Here is a 22,598-nt window from a genome sequence, read left to right as displayed (position 1 = left end):
AATGGTGAGACAGGTTGTCCAGTCACTTACTACATGTACTCAACACTAAAATTACACACTTACCCTACAGCAGTGCTTGCTCAAACTTTAATGTACATAGCAGTCACCCAGACAACTTGTTAGAATGCAGATCTGGCAGGTGTGAGGGAAGCCTGAAATTTGGCATCTCCAACCAGCTCCTGGGAATGTGATGCTGCTGGCCCTGGGTCCTACATTGATTAGCCCAGGGCTAGATGACCTATGTTCACAAGACCCCCTCCCCCCCCGCTCCAATTCCCAATTCTGGACCCTTCCCTTCATGCAAAGCTTGGATCTAATATCAGGTCCTCTGTAAAGCTTCTGAAGACTGGCAGTCACGGCCTCGCCTTCCTCTGGGTCCAGTATGGTTTCTAAGTAACCCATTAAAAAAAAAAACAAACACAAAACTAGACTTGTCCTTGGGCTTCCATTGCAGCTCAGTTGGTAAAATATCTGCTTGCAGTGCAGGAGTCCACCTGCAGGGCAGGAGACCCGGGTTCGATTCCTGGGTTGGGAAGATCCCCTGGAGAAGGAAATGGCAACCCACTCCAGCATTCTTGCCTGGGAAATCCCATGGACAGAGGAGTCGGCAGGCTACAGTCCATGGGGTTGCAAGTGTTGGACACGACTTAGTGACTAACCACTAGAGTTCTCCTTAATTTGTTTGACTTGTCACAATGTACCTCTGGAGGACAAAGATGGCCTTTACTATATCTTGTTCTCCTTACCACTTCTCACAGGGTCTGTCACAGGATAGGTGGTAAACTGGGTTTGCCGGAAAAATAAAGTAGACTTAACATGCTGTGGTTTCAGGAGTTTACACTATCCTCAATTTTCAAAATTAGATAATTGGTTTTATCTCCAGTTCTTACAGACTCCTGTGTTGGGACTTGTTCGGGCTTGTTGACTTGTACTTATTTTAAAGATTCTTTTTAAACCATGTCATCACTTTACATGAGCGACAGTTTTAAATCAAAGAGCCCAACGACAAAGAAGGGAATCCAGAAAAAATATGCTTTAGTTCAAGGCATTGAGTAACTGTGTCACCCTGAACCCTCTGACTTCTAAGCTGGTTTTAATAATGAACAGAGCAGGATCCTGAGGGGCATTCCTGGGCACAAACCACTCCACTGCGTGCATCAGTCTCTAGTTTGTAGAGAAGCTTTAGGTTCTTAAGGCCCTCCCAGTTTCAAATAGCACATTTAATCAGACAAGTGAGAAAACAGAGAAACAAAGGAAAACAGTCAAGCAAGACAAAATGGTGATGTTTAGCCACAAACAAGGTCAAGGACCTCTAGTTTCTTCTCAAGGTCTATACATAACATCCTGAACCATGTCCTTGGGTTGTTTTTCAGATACTGACCCTGCCATCAGGTAGATGAAGTGAACTGCTAACCACCCCAGGTAGACCCCTGGCAGACTGGGGCCAGAAGGTTGATGATGCTGACCCCCAAAATACCACCCGGTGACCTCCCTTCTAACCAATCAGAATGTCCAGGAACGGATCTGGCAAGCTGAGACCCTCTCCATCACCATTTTTTGGTTAAAAAAATCTTTCCCCAAAGCCACTGGGGTGTTGGATCTTTTGAGTGTGAGCTGCCCGTTCTCCTTGTTTGGCCCGGCAATAACTGCTGTGTATTTTCCTTCATCAAAACCTGGTGGCAAGAGATCAGTTTTCCTGAGGGTGGGATCAGCAGACCAGGCTTGGTACAGCCACAATAACAGCACCTGCCCCACTGATGCTGAGGGGTAAATAAGATAATATATGTGATGCACTTAGAACCATGGTCATCACATGGTAAGCACCATAGGAAGATGACCTGTTGTCACCACTTATGCCTTCCGGTATTTATGGAAAACATGCTCATTGCTACAGAAATATTTGAAGACTAGCATCTGTGCTTTCCCTCCGCCACCGGTTAAATGACACCATCTTCTGTCCATTGCCCTCCTCTGACATGCTTCCCACACTTCATCTTCCACATAACTTCAAACAACATACCCCTGAGGAGTTCTCTCCTTTTTCATTCTTGTCTATCTCCGCTCATTTGTGACGCTCCTCCCACTGACACCATTCCTGAAGCTTTGGTACTACTTTCCCCTTGATTCTGCACCTGTCTTTATCCCTTCTATAAGAGCTTTAAAAATCTAAGCTCATAAGAGATCCATTCACACTGGCTTCAATTTCTGTTCATTGGAAATGGCCTCAATTATGTGATCAGAATTTCATTCTTTTCTATTTCTTATTTTATAATCTTCCCCATCGTTACTTTTTCTAATCTCCAAGGGATAAAACTTTCACCAGCATGTCTAAATTTATCACCTGCTCTTTATTAGCAGAATGAGGATCAAGCATCGGAGGAGCGGGGTGACCCATCACATCTATCTATTCTGTCTGACAAGATCAGAGACGGTGTCATTTATGCATGCAGTATGTGCAGTAATGAACCATTTCTGCTCCTTTCTCCTTATATCATGGTGAAACTGTACCATTTCTAGTTTCAGATACGTGGATTTCTTATCACACCACTTTAAATTGTATTTCTCCCTATTCTTTCTGTTGGATTTGTTACTTTTGAAAAAAAATAGAAGTATATTCATCCTACCAAGTTTAAAGACATCAAAACTGAAAATCATAAAGATATGTTGCTATATAATCAGTGCAAGGAAAAGCACCGTCGAACCCCCATCAAGAGCCACATATTCAAATGGAAGGATTTAACCTAACTTCAAAAGACTGGCAAAATGAATTAATATGTCTGAGTTAGAAGAAAACATTCATAGCCTACATATTAATTTTTAAATGAGTCCCTGTTTTAATCTATTTTTTCTAATACTTGCTAACCACAAATTGGCTTCTGTCACCATGAGCAAAAAGTTTCTCATGATTAATGCAACCAGAGAACACTTAATTCTAAAATGCAAATATGAGACATATGACAAATAAATATTGACAAGATTTTATGAAAGAGCACAATATCAGGGGCTTAACAGACTGTTAAGAGTGCTACATCCAGATCTTCAGCTGTCACATGTGAAATGAGCAAATGAGAATAAATTTGACCTCCGCTGCAACTGAAGTGATGCAGCAGCAGCAGCAGCAGTCTAAGAATACCAGCATATGTAGATGTAGGCATTCCTTTTTCATAAGAAAAGTCCAGGGCACCCAGGGGTGACACAAAGGAAAAATACAATGTGTGTTAAAGTAAGATATTGTGTTTTAGGAAAGGTGCTTCTCAACCTAGGAGTTAGAAAGGACCAGTATCTTCCAGCTTTGAAATTCATACGAATACTTCATAAAATGCAACAAAAATGAAGAGAAACATAAAAGTCTTTTTTTTTTAAGGCAGACATATAAATTACAAGTTCATGCTCATCCCTTTGGATGTCACAGCATGTTAAGTTGCTCCAGAAGACTCTAATCATTCTTGATTCCTATATTTACCTTGATAGAAGCAGATGGTTCACAGCATACCACTGACCACACTTTGATTATCACTCTTCTGTCATAAGGTACTAAGGAAAAATGTGACTGAAAATGGATCAGAAATATACTAATCTCAAGTACTATTATTTCTTATCTGGTCCACAACTGACATCTAATGGGCTTCCCTCATTGTCCATTCCTAGGGTCACACAGCAGCCACAGGAGGTCTGTCTCTGTTTATGGTCCTCAAGAGCTCCTCCTTGCTCTTAGAATATAATCTACACATGGCAAGATCCTACAAAGGCTGGCTGTGCCTACTTGCCCAATGTCATCCCTTCTCCCCATTATCACTGTCCTGAAAATACACATGGCCTATTGCTTAGAAATTCCTAAGCTTCTTCCAGGTTCAGGGTCTTCTCAGGAGTTGATCTCTCTTCATGTAATCATGCATAACCACCCATCCATCCTAAAGATTAAAAATGGCTGCAAATACATCAACCTTCATCCCACAGAGTGGTAGAGTCAATACACCTACCTTCAAATCCAGGTGACTATAACCACTTCAACTAACAGAAAATGGCAGAAGTAATGCTGTGTCAATTTCTGAACCCAGAACTTAAGAAACTAGCAACTTCCACTTCCTGTCTCTTGACTCTTTTTAGAACCCCCATATAAGGAGTCTGATTACCCTGAAACCATACTGCTAAAGAGGTCACCTGTATGCTCTCCAATGGACAGACTAGCCATCATAGGCAAGGTTGGGGCACACACTGTCCCTTTACGATCCCATGGACTATAGTCTACCAGCCTTCTCTGTCCGTGGGATTTTCCAGGCAAGAGTACTGGAGTGGGTTGCCATTTCCTTCTCCAGGGGATCTTCCTGACCCAGGGATCGAACCCAGGTCTCCTGTATTGCAGGCAGATGCTTTACCCTCTGAGCCACCAGGGAAGCCCTGTTTACCATCTAGAATAGCCTACTCACTAGCTGAATACCACCAGTGGCCTCAGTCCACGCTACTGGCAGCAAAACAATTACAGTCAAGCTCCATCCAAATATTTGACTGGGACGGGGGGGGGGGGGGATGTGAAATACATTATAATGATTGTTTGAAGTAACTGAATATAAAAGCAGAATGATGACTTCCCCAAAGAGACCCACATCCTAATTCCCAGAACACTGAACATGTCACTTTACATGGTAAGGGGGACTTTACAGATGTGATTAAGATATAGAGATGGTAAAATTATCCTGGTTTACCCGCTGGGCCCAAAGTCATCTCAAAGATCCTTACAAGAGAAAAGCAGAAGGATCAGAGTCAGAGACAGACAAAGGGAAATATGAAGATGTTATGATGCTCGTTTTAAGGATGAAGGAAGAGGCCATGAACCAATCTGGGAAAAGCCAGGAATGGACTCTCCTCTAGAGATTCCAGAAGAAATACAGTCCTGCCAGCACCTAGATTTTGGTCCTCTGAGATTCATGTAGGGCTTCCGACCTCCAGGATTGTGAGAATGTAGGTTTTTGTGGTATTAAGCTTTGGTCACCTCATGCGACGAGTTGACTCACTGGAAAAGACTCTGATGCTGGGAAAGGTTGGGGGTGGGAGGAGAAGGGGACGACCGAGAATGAGACGGCTGGATGGCATCACTGACTCGATGGACATGAGTTTGAGTGAACTCCGGGAGTTGGTGATGGACAGGGAGGCCTGGTGTGCTGTGATTCATGGGGTCGCGGAGAGTCGGACACGACTGAGCGACTGAACTGAACTGAACTGAAGCCACTAAATTAGTGGTGATTTGCTACAGTGGCAACAGAAAACAAATGCATTAATTACTAGGGTACTTTATTACACAATAATTGACAACTAGAAGACAGTCCTCCCTGCCGCTACATCTCCCAAACGCATGTACCTGCATTCACACAAATCTTTGTTGTTGTTCAGTTGCTCAGTCATATCTGACTCTCTGTGACCCGATGGGCTGCAGCACTCCAGACTTCCCTGTCCTTCACTATCTCCCAGAGCTTGCTCAAACTCATGTTCATGAGTCAGTGATGCTATCTAAACATTTCATCCTCTGCTGCCTTCTTTTCCTTTTGCCTTCAATGTTTCCCAGCATCAGGGTCTTTTCCTATGAGTTGGCTCTTCACGTCAGGTGGCTAAAGTACTGGAGCTTCAGCTTCAGCATCAGTCCTTCCAATGAATATTCAGGGTTGATTTCCTTTAGGAATAACTGGTTTGATCTCCTTGCTGTCCAGGGGACTCCCAAGAGTCTTCTCCAGCACTACAATTCTTGATCTTGCTTATTTCTGTTCATTATTCGGAAAAAAAAAAGAAAGTGAACTCACTCAGTTATGTCTGACTCTTTGCAACTCCATGAACTGTAGTTGGCCAGGCTCCTCCATCCAAGGAATTCTCCAGGCTAGAATACTGGGGTGTGTTTCCATTTCCTTCCTCAGGGGATCTTCCCAACCCAGGGATGAAACCCAGGTCTCTTGCACTGCAGGCAGACTCCTTACCGTCTGAGCCACCAGGGAAGTCATTATTCAGAACCTTGGCTTAAATGTTTACTTACAGGCATGTATTAAAGAATGTATTCTCAGAATGTAATTTGTTTGTAAGATTATACAATAACTAGGTCCCTACATGATGAAAAGTTTCAGAAGGTGAAGTCATTTTGGTCTACTGACTCACCAAGTAGTCCCCATTCCACACTTGCGATACTCAGCATTCAGTAAATATTCAATGTAAACGAACACAGATGAATTAGAACATAGGTAATACACTGAACTGTAGTTTGTAAACGTATATAAAGAAGACAAACTGCATTAGAAGTATGCACAACTAATGGAAATAAAGTTTTAACAATACAAAAATTCTTTGAAAACTAATTATAAAAAGCACATGAAAGTAAATGACGGCTGCCTAGATGAGGTTGAATGCATATTTGAGGATCAGGCATGAAAAGCAGTAAGGTTGACCTTTATCCAAAAATATTAATCAGAGAGAAAAAAAACAAATAGTTGAATTTTTGGTCATATAACATTCAATAAAATTAAAAAAAAAATGACCGAACAGACATTCTCACCCTTAAAAAAAATTAAACTGAATTTTCTATGAATTGCCTTTATAACATGGAAACTTGGACAATACTGAAAAATACCAAAAAACTACAGTCATCCCTCAGTATCTATAGAAAACTAGTTTCAGAAGTCCCTACATATACTGAAATTTATGGATGCTCATGTCCTTTATATTAAATGGTCTGGTATACAATCTGTAATTCTCAGAGATAGCCATTGATAAGATCTTGAAATGTGTCCCCTCAGTCTTTTTTTTCTCTTAGAATACAATCTTATGCACAATTGGGATCACACAAGAAATGTTGCTTCAAATTCTGCATTTGTCATATTTTTTCTAAATTGCTAAACTTTGTTAGCTAACATGTTTTTAATAGCTAAACAGGAATTTGACATACAGATGCCTCAATTAAATATGTTTCTAACATTTTTATATTATAAATGTTAGGAAGCATATAACTACAAGCAGACTATAACTACAAACAAAACTAAGATTTGTGAGGTAATTTCCTAGTGTGAAATTCTTAGATCAAAGTCTGTATATACTTTTACGGCTCTTGATTCACAGGGATCAGTGTTTTCTGATTGTGAGGTATAACAAAAGAAGCTTGAGAAATAAACCATGCTATTTAAAGATTAACAACATAGACTAAAGCATCAAAAGCTCCGAGCAGTGCAGCAATAAAAGAGAAACCTGTGTTAGCTTAATGGAAAGATAAATATTTTTAACGACATAAAGACATTTTCTTCCCCGTCCAGCACGCACTAACCCATGAATGTGCTGGTGGTCTTCTTAAGCTTTATAACTTCTGTTTTCATGCTTTCAAAGGTTCTTCTACCCCAAGATCATAAAACAAGTCATCTATATATAATTTGAACGTTTAAATCTTTCATCCATCAAGAATTTATTTTGTACATGCGGGGCAGATTCATGTCAATGTTTGGCAAAACCAATACAATAATGTAAAAAAATAAATAAATAAAATTAAAAAAAAGAAAAAGAAAAAAAAAGAATTTATTTTGGCATCAAGAACTTCCATGTTTCTTTTTTTAAAAATGAGAAGCTGATCTTCCTATTAGGATATATTGACAAGGTTTATCTCCTTATCCATGTATTAATATAATGCCATCTTTATCATACCCTAAATTGCCATAGATAACTACAGGTGATGCTAGTGGTAGAGAATCCATCTGCCAATGTAGGTGATGCAAGAGACATGGGTTCAATCCCTGGGCTGAGATCCCCTGGAGTAGGAAATGGAAACCCACTCCATTATTCTTGCCTAGAAAATCTCATGGACAAAGGAGCCTGGCAGTCTACTGTCCATGGCGTCGCAAGGACTCAGACACAACTAAGCGACCAACACTACTTCTGAGCTCTCTGTTCCATTACACCAAGCTCTATCACACCACACTTCTTAAATATTTATAAATGTATAATATATTTTCATAACACTAAGGAAATATGCTTTCATTACTCGTTTCCAAAATTTTTCTTGGATATCCTCATATGCACGTGTATTCATTCAACAAATGAGTTCAACATACTTAAGTAATTCAACATCCATGCTGTGATACATATGGAATTGAACTGAATTCATCATCCACATATGGTAGGTACTTATAGATGTTGGATTTATTCTTATAGGTTAAGAAAGGAGAATTTGGTCAGGTTTCAAAATTCAAATCTTACTGGGATTTCCATGACAATTATGTTGAATTAATTTAGGGGAGACTTTTTCATACAAACTTTTTCTGTCCCAGAATAAGGTTGGATATGAATTTACATAAAGTACTTGATTAAGCTGATGAAACTAAACCAGCTCATATGCAAAGGGTCTCGCATTGGATATAATTGGTAAATTTAATCCTCATAACCAACACATGAAATAGACAATATTACAATTCCTAGTTTACAAATAAGAAGATAAAAACTAAGCAACTTGTGTCATACACATATGGGGATTTACAAAATCACACAATTTTTATTTCATAGGGGTTTTTTTTTCCCCCTCTCATTCAAATTAAATGAAGAGTTCAGTATTCAACTTCATTTTCCAAACACATCCATTAACCATAATTTAGCTCTGTAAACCTCTGCGATTGGATGCATTTACTTTCCAATCTCTGTGCGTGCGTGTTAAGTAGCTTCAGTCATGTCTGACTCTTTGCAACCCTAAGGACTGTAGCCTGCCAGGCTCCTCTGTCCATGGGATTCTCCAGGCAAGAATACTGGATTGGGTTGCCATTTCCTCCTTCAGGGGACCTTCCCAACCCAAGGACTGAATCCATGTCCTTTATGTCTTCTGCATTGGCAGGCGAGTTCTTCACCACTAGTGCCACCTGGGAAGCCCTTGCAATCTCTATCCTGACCTATTTCAATCCAGCAAAATAAAACATATGAATTTAAGAGTTTTGGGGAAACAAAATACAGTTTGCAAAAGATAATCTGAGGTCAAGATTGGTTCCAGGATAATTCTTTTTTAAAACAGGAAAGAACAGTACTATTTTCTTTCTTAGGAATGGTTTTTCTAACATTTTCTTCATAACAAGTCAGTGAATCCAAAAAAATATGAGCATGTTTGTTAACTGGCCAATTCAGCCATATTTAGTGCCAATAAAATGAAACTTACTTCTCCAATTTCATCAGTTAAAGAACCACAGGCTCTAATTTGGTACCTTGAGATGTCAGTAAATGAAGAATTGAAACAATTCAAATGTGTTGAAGTTAAAAGAGATTAAAAATGGATTTGGAGGGGGGAAAAGAACATATTTTCCTCTTCCCTTAAAATTGAGGTTGCACGGAGGGGTATTGAATAGCCCCCAGATACTTAGATTTCTAAGTTTATTTCATTTGCTGATCTAAAATGTTAAAAAAAAAAAATTCTGCGAAAAACTGGTTGTTTATAGACCTAGTATTCAGACCACTTAATCTTTTGGTTTAAAATATTAAAACACACATGAAAACATAGAAACTAGATATATCTTCTGTTCCATCTTTCTTCCAACATGCCTGTTCTGCTTTTAAAAAGTTGTTTGTCCTTTTAACACAAAAGGTAACTGAAAACAAATCGATGGCAAATATTCCCATGATATGCCTCAAGTTATCCTAAGCAACAGTATTATTCTTTTTTTTCTAAAACATAACTATGCTTCTCATATGTTGGTATTGCACGGCTTTTGCAGGTACAGTCTTTAAGACTCTAGTTAGGAATAGAGGGCTATTCCTTCTTAAAATCTTGAATAACAACCCAATTATTCATTCAATAAATACTTATCAAATATTTATTATATGCCAAATAATGTGGCAGCCATGGGGTATATAACTGGATGAAATACAGTTCTTTCCTCAAAGAAGTTCAAGCTAGTGCAAGAGTGACACCATGGAGCTATGCATTGAAGCACACATAAAATTCTTATACGGTTGATATCTTGACTGAACTGCAGCATATTACTTGTTGCTGCTGTAGAGATGCATGTATGAACATATCTGGAGATCTGAAGGGCAGTTCCAACAGAGGTTATAAGTTTGAGTGCTGAGTAGCAGAAAATCTTAGTTGCAAATGAAATTTCATAAAAAGGACATACACACACACACACACACACACACATATATAGTGCAGGAATTTACAATATACAGTATTATAAATTAGTAGCATTCATATGTACTGTTACCTTAAGAAATACTTTTACCCCTACTCTAACTTGACTAAATGTGAGCCCACGGCAGCAGGAACCTAGATTCCTAGATTTATGTCTTGAATATATTTATTCACTAAAAGGACCCAGGCTCTTTGGGGAGCATGACTTATTCTTTATTCTGGGCAGGAAAAAAAAAAAAAGAAAATACAATGTATCTGGACCATTCTTTTATAGCCAGAAAGCAAGGATGGTTTTATAGCATGAAGGACAGTGCTAGCAGGGCAAAGGAGATGCTTAAAGGTTTGGTTTTCTCACAGAAGGTGTGAAAGCCAAAGATCAAAAAGTGAATAACAATTATTAATAATCAGAACAAAGTGAGTTTGCAATTAGACTCAAAAGAGTAAAGGTAATATAAATTGCATAGTTACTATAAATTATATAAAATACTATAATATACAATAGAAGATCAACAAATAGGATATTTAAATTTGAGCTGATTGCAATAGTAATTGGGTGTTCACTGATGGATTCTTCAGAAGTTGGCTTTGGCCATATCTGTGTAAGTCGGGCTACAAAGAAGGCAAGTGAACAGTCTCAAAAGTGCGTCCTTCTCTGATTCCTATAGGAAATCCACTCCATCCAAGCCTTTGGTGAGTTTGGGAAAGACTGACTAGAGATTTTCAGGGACACGGGACAGTGTCACATTGGGCACCAGTGCCCGACAAGTGGAATCGCTGGAATTGCTGGAATCACTCCCCAGCTCCACTATTTCTTCTTCTTCCCATCATCTTTCTCTTCCCTCTCCTGGATTCCCCCTCTGTCTCCTTCCTTCGAAGCCCAGAATCTCTCTACTGCACAGAGGAATCTAGTTTTCTAAAGGCCACATGGGGAAACTCACATAAATAGACACATGCAGCTATTCAGAAGCCCAAAGTCCTCCAGTGTACCAGTGGTCCATTCCACCCTGGAAGGCAGTCCCAGTTATAAACAGCCGAAAACTCCTTGCGACATTTCCAATCAGTAACTGTGTTACCATCTGCTTCCCTCAGACCACACTCCTTGTTACAATTTTTCAATCACCTCTTAATGATCCTAAATTACTTGTAAATCATTCCCTCCACAAAATGTGGATTTTCTACTTTTTTTTTTTTAGGAATACATACAATGTAAAGGAATGTCCTTTACACACTTGAGTGCTTTTCTCTCACTATTTGTTAATCAGCCTAACAGCCTTGGGAAGTCAGGGACTTCCTGAGGCAGTTAGTTTATCCTCAGGAAGTTATTTCCTGGTCAAAAAGGAAGTAAACAGACATGTTAACCTGACTTTTAAGGTCAGATTCTGTCCATGACAGTAAAGGGCAAATATTTCCAACATCAGGATATTTGTCCTAAAACGTTGGTTCCCAACCTCCTCCCTATTCCTTCTTTGCCTTAGATGAGCTCAGATATCGGTCCTGTAGTGTGAAAACTTCCAAACAACCCAAACAAACCTGGTGGGTGCACAGTGGCATACAATGATAGCCTGTTTGTCACTGACAACTCCAACTGCATGGGCTCCACAGAAAACCCAGTACAAAGAATATGGAGCCACTCCATAATTAATTGTTTTAGTGAAAGACCGGATGCTCGAAGCAGATGATAAAGAATCTGCCTGCAATGAGGGGACTTGATTCAATCCCTGGGTCAGGAAGATCCCCTGGAGAAGGGAATGGCTACCCACTCCAGTATTCTTGCCTGTAAAATCCCATGGACAGAGGACCCTGGCGGGCTACAAGTCATGCAGTCACAAAGAGTCAGACACAGTTAAGCAACTAACACTTTCACTTTCAATGCAGCCAGAGAAGAGTCTGTTTAGAAGCCTCCACTTTTCTCTGCATGAGCCCAGACAGATTTTCCCAAACTCTTCACACTGTTAAATACCATGCCACATCACCTTCTGCATCCTCCACCTTGTACACAGACAGCAAAAGCTAGTCCCAGGCTACCAGGACACCTTGCCCAGCTCCTCCCAGCTACAACACTTTTTCAGATTACCTGCTGGGACACAACCCCATACCACCCAAGTTACTATTTAACTGCTCCTAATTGCTTATTTCTGCCAGCAATTGTGAAGGTTTTGGAAGCAGTGGATCTTGTCATAAAATTGAACTCCTCAGGGAACCAAATAACTAACAGCAATATTGGAAAGGGTAATCATTATGGCATTAGAGGATGATTAGGATTCAAGAGGTGCAGGTTGGATGCTTCATTTGAATCCATTAAAGTAAACCCAAAATTCATTCTGGAAATTCTTCAGGTGGAAGAAAACACATCTAAGGGTAGCAACTGTTCTCTGTGCTATCAGTTTGTAATTAACATTTTGTAGACCCAGTCAGGGAGAAGGCAATGGCACCCCACTCCAGTGTTCTTGCCTGAAAAATCCCATGGGTGGAGGAGCCTGGTAGGCTGCAGTCCATGGGGTCTCTAGGAGTCAGGCACGACTGAGTGACTTCACTTTCACTTTTCACTTTCATGCATTGGAGAAGGAAATGGCAACCCACTCCAGTGTTCTTGCCTGGAGAATCCCAGGGACGGGGGAGCCTGGTGGGCTGCCATCTATGGGGTTGCAGAGTCGAACACGACTGAAGCGATGACACAGCAGCAGCAGACCCAGTCAGAACTGAAACAAATGTATTTGAACCTAGATTCCATCCTTTCATAAATCTCATCTAGTGAAACTACTGAAATCACTGATAAGATACCTTAGGAATGAATCTAAGCTTTTATTGCAGATATGCCTAACTGTAACTTAGATGAACCAGAGTGTCTATAGTTGAAATAAATTGATTACTTGAGTGCTATTTTGCAAATGACAAAACATAGGTGAAGGAAATAAACATAGAATAGTTTCGGACATGGCATTAAAATATTGTCCATCCTAAAGGAAATCAGTCCTGAATAATCATTGGAAGGACTGATGCTGAAGCTGAAACTCCAATACTTTGGCCCCCTGATTCCAAGAACTGACTTGTTGGAAAAGACCCTGATGCTGGGAAAGATTGAAGGCGGGAGGAGAAGGGGATGACAGAGGATGAGAGGATGAGATGGTTGGATGGCATCACCGACTCAATGGACATGAGTTTGAGTAAACTCTGGGAGTTGGTGATGGTCAGGGAAGCCTGGCATGCTGCAGTCCATGGGGTCTCAAAGAGTCAGAGACAACTGAGCAACTGAACCAAACTGAACTTTTTTTTCTTTCTTTCTCTTAACTCTACATAAAGGCACTGAGAAACTTTGGATGTCTCAATTAAGTATTACTTTTAATTGTCCTTAAACATACATACACACTAATGCAGAAGCCTAATTTCCTTCTGAGACTATTACATGACACTTTTGCCATTCCAGGTAATTCATTTGGGAAGATAATTCCCTCAAGAAATTAAACTTAGTTCTTGAGTCTGAGACAGTATTTATAATTTCAATGTACATTTCTAGGCTATACATAACCATTTTATGGATACTGAGCTGATGGGCTTTCCTCTACTTAAACTAATCCTCAGATGAAAATGTGACTTCCTTATTAAATTGGGCACATTGAGTCTATAAAAGGCTCAGCTCACTAGATGTAATTGGTGCAGTTTTTCAAATGTCACCTAAACTTCCAATTAAGCAGTAGCTTCAACAATAAAGGAAACTTGGTCAGGAAGTAGTAAGTTGCTAATTTAATTACCAAAATGCATTAAGCTTCAAGAACTAAAGTCTTGCAAAGCATTCCTAAATGACCCTAAAATTATCAGAGGTAGTTAAGTTTAAATTTTAATTTGTAAAGGCAAAACAAATTCTATAATAATTGGTTATCACCTTCTTATACACCAAACAAAAGCTCCTAAAATCCAGTTCTGATTTTGGAATCTCTCTACCCATAAGGTCCCCCATGCTACCTTCCAATCTGGATAAATGTCAATTTATAGCTATTTTAAATGAGATTTCAGGACTTCCTTGATAGTCCAGTGGTTAAGACTCTATGCTTCCACTATAGAAGGTAGGGGTCCAATCTCTGGCTGGGGAACTAAGATCCCATAAGCCTCATGACCAAAAAAGGCCAACAAACCAAAGAAACAAAACCTGATGACTAAGGAACCTTCACAGCAGCTCTGAATGCAAACCTCCAGTCCTCTTACATATGAGAGAGAAATAAAATTTATATATATTTTTTAAGATTTCTTCAGTGTCATTTTCTTTCTGCAGGTCTTTATAGTCTTCTTCCTACGTTATCACTCTGCTTCTCTTGTGTCACAGATAGAATTTCACTCAACTATAATAGACTACTTCACGGTACACTTCCAGTCTTCCAAGGCACACGATCTAAGACTGATATCTACCACTTGCGTGCATTTCCAATTTAAGAATAATTCCCTGGCTTAGTTTTAAGGGGAAAACAAGCAATACGACTATCCAGTACTTTAATATTACATACACTATAGACCCTATATCCAGATTATCTTACATATCAGTTTCTGTCTGGTGAAGTCTGTTAGGGCACAGTTATGGTTACCGGAAAACTAAAACTTCAACAGTGCAATATAAAAGCAGCTTGGAATGCTTGACTTTTGCTTTCTATAACTGAGGATTTGAAGTCAATTTCTAGACTATACATGAACCAGCAAAGTGTTTCCATGTATAAGACTGGCAATTGAGACATGATTATGAGCTGGCTTTTGAAGGTACTTCTCATAAGTACTTTCAAAATACACTTTGATACATACTTATAACAATGATTAGTATGAAATTCTCGGTACTTCATCATGGCATGTACAAAATAAGCATTAACAATAAATGTTAGCACTCAGGCCCAAAGACTATCTTTGCTGCTTACTAGTATTACAGGACTTTGGGCCTCCCTGATTCTTTCCCAGTCTCCCTGTTTTCATCTACCAAATGGAAATATTTATGCCTACTTTACAAGAGAAGCAGGACGATGAAACAAAGTTGAATGCAATAATGTTCATGAAAGTAGTAGTAAGAGCCTGAAATAAGTGTCCCAAAAATGTTTGTTGAATTTGTTGGATAGTCAAAAAAGTTTTTCGAGAAACAGAATCTACCTTGAGTTAAAAGCTTCATCCTTTTCTTCCTGAATGATTCACGTGAATTTTGTCTGAGGAACACATTCAAGAAGTAAAAAGAAGATAATGTAAGGAATACAGAGAATAAAAACCAAGCCAGATGCCTGGACATTTTCAAAATAAGTCTATTTAGAATTGTTTTAATTCGGGCACTGAACACATGAGAACGTGGAACTGTCAAAATAAACTGGTGATTTTAGGGTTGCAGAAAGAATATCACCACCAATTCTTCATAAATTCACTCATTTCACATGGTTCAGATGAAACATTTTTAAATGAACTTCTTTCAGGGCGTTAAAGGGGCAATTTCACAAAGTAATGTTATACTAATCTATTGAAGCCTGTTTTATAATCATGAGCTGACTTAAAGGGAGTGTTTACATCTCCAGAAGTGAATGCACTCAAGTAGGTTGAAATCCTTTTACGATTCGAAGTAGCTACCCCCTTCCCATTGGAAGGACTGATCTACTGGCTCTCCACCATCTTTCTCAAACTCTTCTAAACACCTTGCCTCAGCTCTGCAACCAGCTCACAATAGGCAGCAAGAGAACAGGTGGACAAACGAGAGTTAAATTGCTTCATGCTCCAAAGGCCACAGAGTTTTTACAGGTTATGCTTTTTTCTAATTGGAACATCTCTCACCAAAACATGACTGTGTCAGACTCCTGCTTGACAATGTATTTGGTGTGTAATCTTGAGTAAGTCTCTTCATTTCTCTGGGTCACAAGTATTTCTTTGTAAAATGACTATATTAGATCAGAAAATTGCCAAGACTTTTCATAGCTCTAAAAATTCTCTGATTCCATGGTTGTTTGGCTTGAAAACCAACACATATAAACAGCCATCACTCTGATAAATTTTGTTGTCATGGAGTTCAATACCTGAACTTGAATATGATTAAAAAGCAGCTGAATGAAGCTGACTTCTCAGCAGCCAACTGCATTTGGTCTTTGAAGTAGATACTTCATTTTTCCCCAGCTCAAAGGAAGGCAGAGTCTTTGAGATGTCATCCTTAAAACCACACCCTCATCCCCCTCTGCACCCCATTCCAAGAAAGAAGCCCAAACTCAGCTTCCTATTTGTAGGAAGCTTCTTCATGATCTAATCTGAACATGACTTCAAAGACCTGAAGGTCAAAGGCCACCCTTTCCTATACAAGAGGAAACATCCTGTGGCTGAGATAGACTGAAAAACATGGAAGAGAAAGAATAATAACACAACTGGAAAGAATTAAGCGGCAGCTTAGCTAATGGTAAAGAATCTGCCTGCAATGCAGGAAACCCAGGTTCAGTCCCTGGGTCGGGAAGATGCCCTGGAGCAGGTAATGGCTACCCACTGCAGTGTCGTTGCCTGGAAAATCCCATGGATAGAGAAGCTGGGATGCTACAGTCCACGGGGTCACAAAGAGTCAACACAACTGAGTGACTTCCAGTTTCAGTTATTTCAGTTAGGATGTTCGAATGGAGATTTTGCTGGGAAAAAAAAATGGAAAGTCTCTAGCTTTCTACACTTGAACCCAGACACTTTACAGTGTCAGGAAAACAGGAACTTAAACTGTTACAAGAAATATAACAGGTCTTACAGAAAGCTTATACCTTATCAGAGAGAAAACACTGCAGGCTGTTAATTCCTTGGAAGAGGTGTGGCTTTAGAGTCACAAAATTAAAACTCATAAAAGATTTGCATGAGACTCTGGAACAGAACCCTACATCAGGTAAACTTTACCATTCTCTTTTGGATTAAAGTTAAATTGTATCACCATCTGGGGCCATCTTCCTAGGGGTACAGCCTTATGACCCTGATTATGACCCAAAGTGAATCTTAAGTTGGAACTTGACACAGATAGCAAAGCTATAAGTCCTTAGCAAAACACTGACTTAAGACTGAATAAATGAGATGCCTCAGCTGTTAGGGCTGGGTGTTAAAATGTTTCAAACCTGAGATGAGATTGGTCCTGACTGTCCAAGAAAAGCTAAAGAATAAATTAATCAATTAAAAGATTGGGAAATATGTGGGTCTGTAATTCCTCACCTCTTCCAGAGCTTCATGTGAGAATATGCAGGTACCATGATGGGTCCACTCTGACCGGGCACCACAGGCTGGCCCATGAACCCTGCTGGTTCAGGGATTTGTTATGATGGATTTCAGGCCAGTTCTGGCCCCAAGGCATCTCAGGAGAAACTTTCAGCCACAACTTGGCACTTTGTACGGCCAGGACTCAGCCTCTCCCCACTGTGTATGACCTCCTCTCAGAGTCGGAAGCCAGCACATGAAAAGAACACTTTGTGATGGATTAGACTGGGGTCTGAAGGTCAGGCAGCAGCTCCCCCAAACACACTTTCACATGTTTAAATCAATGAGTTCTAGTAAATTTACTGAGCTGTGTAACTACTGGTATCACCACAATCCAATTTTAGAAAACTGTCATCTCCCCAAAAGGATCCCTCATGCCTGTTGACAGTTAATCGCCATTCCCACCGCCGGCCCCAGGTCAGTGTTTGCTGTGTGTCCTTCTCTTCCCCCCGCTCCCAGATCCCATTTATTTCCGAGTATACACTGAACAGAGGGGTCACCCACGTTTCCCGGTGAAAGACAGTGCCTATACCATCAGCCATCTTGTAGAGGTTGGACACAAAGGCATACATGTACGTATTCACACACATGCACACACACTACCCAGGGAACAATGTAACACCCTCCCCATCCATTCAGCCTATCAGGGAAAAGTCCAACACTACTCCAACATGCTTCCAACCCAGCTATTACAGGGATGGCCACAGTTTTCAAAAGCTGCAAGAAACTTGAATATTATCCTCCACAACAGATACCATGTTTAGAAATCAGTATCACTCAGACTCTTAAACTGAGGATCCTCGCTGTGCTTCCTGAAGACAATATCCTTGAATTCAAAGGAGAAAAATCATTAGAGGGTCAAAGAACTGAAGAAAATAACCATAATCAAACAGCTTCAGAAAAACCAGGCAACCACACACTCAATTTTTTTTAATATCAAAGTTTAAATATAGTTCTAGAAAAGTGTAGAAAGAGAATCAAAGAAGCATTTTTCAATGTGCTTTTCTGAAGCGTGTGTAAGAAATCAATGTACACCTTTTGTTTTCTTTTGTCGTGTATTGCAGAGAGAGGTTACCTAGGCATTTTCCGGTAGGAGGAAACCGACATGCAAACAGGTAAATTCACCTTGTGGAGGTCAGAGAATGTGACATTCTGATCACTTATCCTGAGAGGTGGCCCTGGGCTCTGTCATCTGTGCACTAAGAAAATAGGCACTGGCTATTACGTTTCCATCTTGAAAACCAGACCCATAGGATGAGGCCATTCTGTGGCAAACAACCCTGAGACACACTTTAATGTAACTAATATCCATATCAAATTCATTTTGTAATATTTAAAAATTTTCACTGATGGAAAAACAGCAGCAAAACGGATTCATGCAAATAAAGAGCAAAACAGCACATTCTTTTAAATGTTTTTCAGATAAGCAAAAAATGGATAGTATCTTTCATAAGGATGAAGTGTTTCCATTTAAGACGTCAGAAAAAAATTTCATACCAATTTAGCCCAGTTGCTAAAAATTCTGTTTCATATGAATATCACAGTTGCTTGTTTTTCTCTCCTGAAAATTCATTGTGACCAAAATGTATAAAACATTGGCTAAGCCTACACCAAAAGCATCTTCCTAAGAAAAAGGCAAAACAGAAATGAAAAATTTGAATCCCTATAGTCCATTTTGAAGCATAAAAAGCAGACATTTTTTAAATGCTTGAAATCCCACAGTCCCAACCTTGGCAACATAGCTCATATATTCTTGCATTTTCTACTTCTGAAACAGAGAAAAAATAAAAGAACTTAAATCCATTGGCTAGAATCAATTCACCTGATTCGCACATTACCTTAACTGAATTTCAAAAATAATCTAATCCCCACATTTGAATTAACAGGCAGAAAATTAAGTTTGGACTGCTACCTGATTCTTTACTGCATTATTAAGAAGAACACACCAATCTGTTTGCCATACACTGTGGTAAAACAATGCTAAGGCATTCAACGCAAGGGAATACAATCCAGTTGTAAAATATTTTTATCCATCAGTCTGGGGATAATTAACTCAGAGAAGTCAACTTTTATATGAAACACATCAAGTCAAAGAATACCCAAAGAAGACACACACAACAGAAGTAAACCATCATCATTAATGTAAAAAATATAGTGCAGATTAAGAACAATCTAACAGCTTAAATGACCAACACCAGGCTATGAGTACACTTTCTGATATTACAAACAACAGAAATTAAGCTTCTGAAACAAGGACTGGAAATGCATTTCCACAACACCCTGTACACATCAGGAAAGTAGGCTCTATATAGTGTCATGAGGAATCAGCTGACACCCATAAGTCTTTCATTATAAATGGCATTCATGTCTTCCACAGACTTTCATTAAGCCATTCACTTAGAAAGAATTCTTCTTCAAAAAAGAAGTCATCGAATTGTGTGTTTCATATTAACATAAAAGGAGCTGAGTCCATAATTGGGTCAACTTTTTACCAAATAACTACTACAGAATCAATTATTTCCACACTCAAGTAAGTATAACTGAAAAGCTTCTCAACTATTGGGAAGCAGTTAAATTCCAACACGTGTTACTACATATAGTCAAATTCTTCATAAAGAACACCAATGCAACCCATCTTCATTCTGACAAGCAGGAATTCTCACTTAATTTTTTTAAAGAATCAAACAAACCTCTTCTCCTACTCCCCAATATTGGGGACTGGTTCAGGTTCTACAAATCACACAACTATGATCTTCCCATTATCAAAATCCCGAATTCCAGGTGTGCCTATTTCAAAGTTCTTGCAGGAACTTTCAACTACAGCAGAAGGATTTTACAATCATGTTTCCCATGCTGAGAAACAAGACATCATTCATAAACATTCCCAAAAGTGGGCCTATTATACTTTGACAAAATCACAGCATTTACCTTAAACTGCACCAAAACAACTTTAGTAGACATTGATGATAATGCAATAAAAAGAGAAAACCTTGGCCTTCCCATTTTTGAGACTCTCATATGCTCCTACTCAGCAGAGCAGATCTGAGACTCACACATTTTATGTGTCTTCCAAACACAGCCAGCACTCTGACGAGAGCGCATGAGATAATGAAGACCAGATGCCTACCTTCGCTGGTAGCCACATTCTTCTGGGCTTGGGTCGGCGTGTGATCTGTACTTGAACTCACGTCGGATGAGATGCTTGAGCTGCCTTTGCCTGGAGAAAACCAGAATGAGGAGCTTTTGAGTTTTGTCATTTCAGAACTGGACTGTGCCTTCCACTCCATCTCACACCAAGCCATATCACTCGTTTCCAGGAAAGGAGCCATGACACTAAGAATGAAGTTTATTAGTTTTCTGGCCTCATGCATTAAATATCTTTGGGGAAATATCTGACCCATGCCATAACAGAGCTAAAGCCCTCTTATAACATGGCTTGACTCTAAACTCATACTATTATAAGGTATTGTCAAATATGATAACGTAATATAGTTTTGGCATATATGTGAATAAGAGAGTGGAAGTGGGAGACACATCTACAGTATTAATTTTTTCTTTGCAACTATAAACTATACATTTTCTGGTAAAGGACAAAAGCAAATCTAGGAATGAGGCATCATCCAAGGGGCAAGAGCCTGCTGGCTCCAAACAGCTGCATTGCCTTCAAAACAAATTCCCTACTTTAACGGGTTCTTTGTTAAAACAAACAAAAAACCTGCTGTGTTCCTCTAATGCATGGCTTCTTAAATGGGGATGCCTCCTCCTCAAGTGGACATCTGGCAATGACTGGTTTCATGTTTAATTGTCACAAGGCGGGAAGGCGTGCTACTGGCATCTAGTGGGCAGAGGCCAGGGAAGCTGCTCAATGTCTTACAATGTGTATGAAAGCACCCCACACTTTTAAAAAAGTAATCCAGAACAGGGCATCAACTGGGCTGAACTTGAGAAATCCTGGCCTAAATAACCTAACCTCAGCTGACGACTGACTTTTTGCTCTTCTAACTTTAAATCTGAACATATGTCAATACATTAACACTGCTGAACATTTTGTCTCTCAATCATGTCTGACTCTTTGTGACCCCATGGACTGTAGCCTACCAGGTTCTTCTGTCCATAGGATTCTCGAGGCAAGAATACTGGAGTGGGTAGCCATTTCCTTCTCCAGGGGATCTTCCTGACCTGGGGATTGAACCTGGGTCTCCTGTACTGCAGGTGGATTTTTTACCATTTGAGCCACCAGGGAATGAAAGTCTACAAATATGACACACACTGTATAAGGAGGGAGGTGCCAGTGATCACCGGGCAGAATTCTGAGATGATCTCCATGGTACCTGCTGCAGACTGAATGGCCGTATTGCCAAAAACTCATGTCTTAAAAGTTATTCCCCATCACCGACTCTGTGGACATGAGTTTGAGTGAACTCCGGGAGTTGGTGATGGACAGGGAGGCCTGGCGTGCTGTGATTCATGGGGTCTCGGAGAGTCGGACACGACTGAGTGACTGAACTGATAGTATTTGGAGGTGATTAGATCATGAGAGTGGAGCCCTCATGAGTGTGATTAGTGCCCTTATTGAAGAGACCCCAGAGTGCCTCACTGTCCTTTTATCATGTAGGGACACAGGGAAAAGTTGCCCATCTATGAACCAGGAAGCAGCTCCTCACCAGACACCTTGATATCAGATTTTCAGCCTCCAGAACTGTGAGAATTAAATATCTGTTAACATTATAAGTCACGCAGTCTATGGTATTTTGTTGTAAGCAGCCTGAACAGGCTAAACCAGTGCCCATGCACTTGGTAATCTGCTCCCCTTGTGTGTGGACAGAATTTGCAATCTGTCACTAAGCAATAGGACATGGCAATGGTGAGAGGGTTTTGCAGATGTAATTAAATTTCCTACAGCATTGACCTTAATCAAAAGAGTGATTATCCTGGGTTGGCCTGACCCAAAGACCTAAGTAAATCCTTAGAGCCTAGAGGAGAGAGATTCTTCCTCCTTGTCTTGAAGATGCAAACCATCATGCATGCTACAGCTACAAGGAGATAAATTCTACCAACCCTACATGAGCCTGGAAGAAGATCCAACTTCAGATGAGAAAGCCGACCAGGCCAACATCTTGATGACAGCTTTGCAAGATCCTGAACAAAAGACCCAGCTGACCCAAGCCCAGAATTCTGAGCCAAGGAAACAGTGAAAGAATAGATATATCTTGTGATAAACTTTGCTAAATTCATGGTAATCTCTTATGCAACAATA

The 22,598-nt window shown here is 39.8% G+C and overlaps 1 protein-coding gene across 1 annotated transcript in view; it reads right to left on the bottom strand.

Moving 5' to 3' along the window:
- The window catches only part of FBXL7 (F-box and leucine rich repeat protein 7), a 458,360-nt gene that overhangs the window by 316,745 nt on the left and 119,017 nt on the right, over nucleotides 1-22,598 (bottom strand). The window contains exon 2 of the mRNA XM_055422246.2: nucleotides 20,469-20,558. Coding sequence (XP_055278221.1) covers nucleotides 20,469-20,558 — 90 coding nt within the window. The remainder of the gene's footprint in view (nucleotides 1-20,468; nucleotides 20,559-22,598) is intronic.

This window comes from Moschus berezovskii, chromosome 18, assembly GCF_049115385.1.
Source record: "Moschus berezovskii isolate FMDL1 chromosome 18, NW_MosBer_1.0, whole genome shotgun sequence".
NCBI classification, from domain to species: domain Eukaryota; kingdom Metazoa; phylum Chordata; class Mammalia; order Artiodactyla; family Moschidae; genus Moschus; species Moschus berezovskii.
This window is presented reverse-complemented; position numbering and strand designations above follow the sequence as displayed.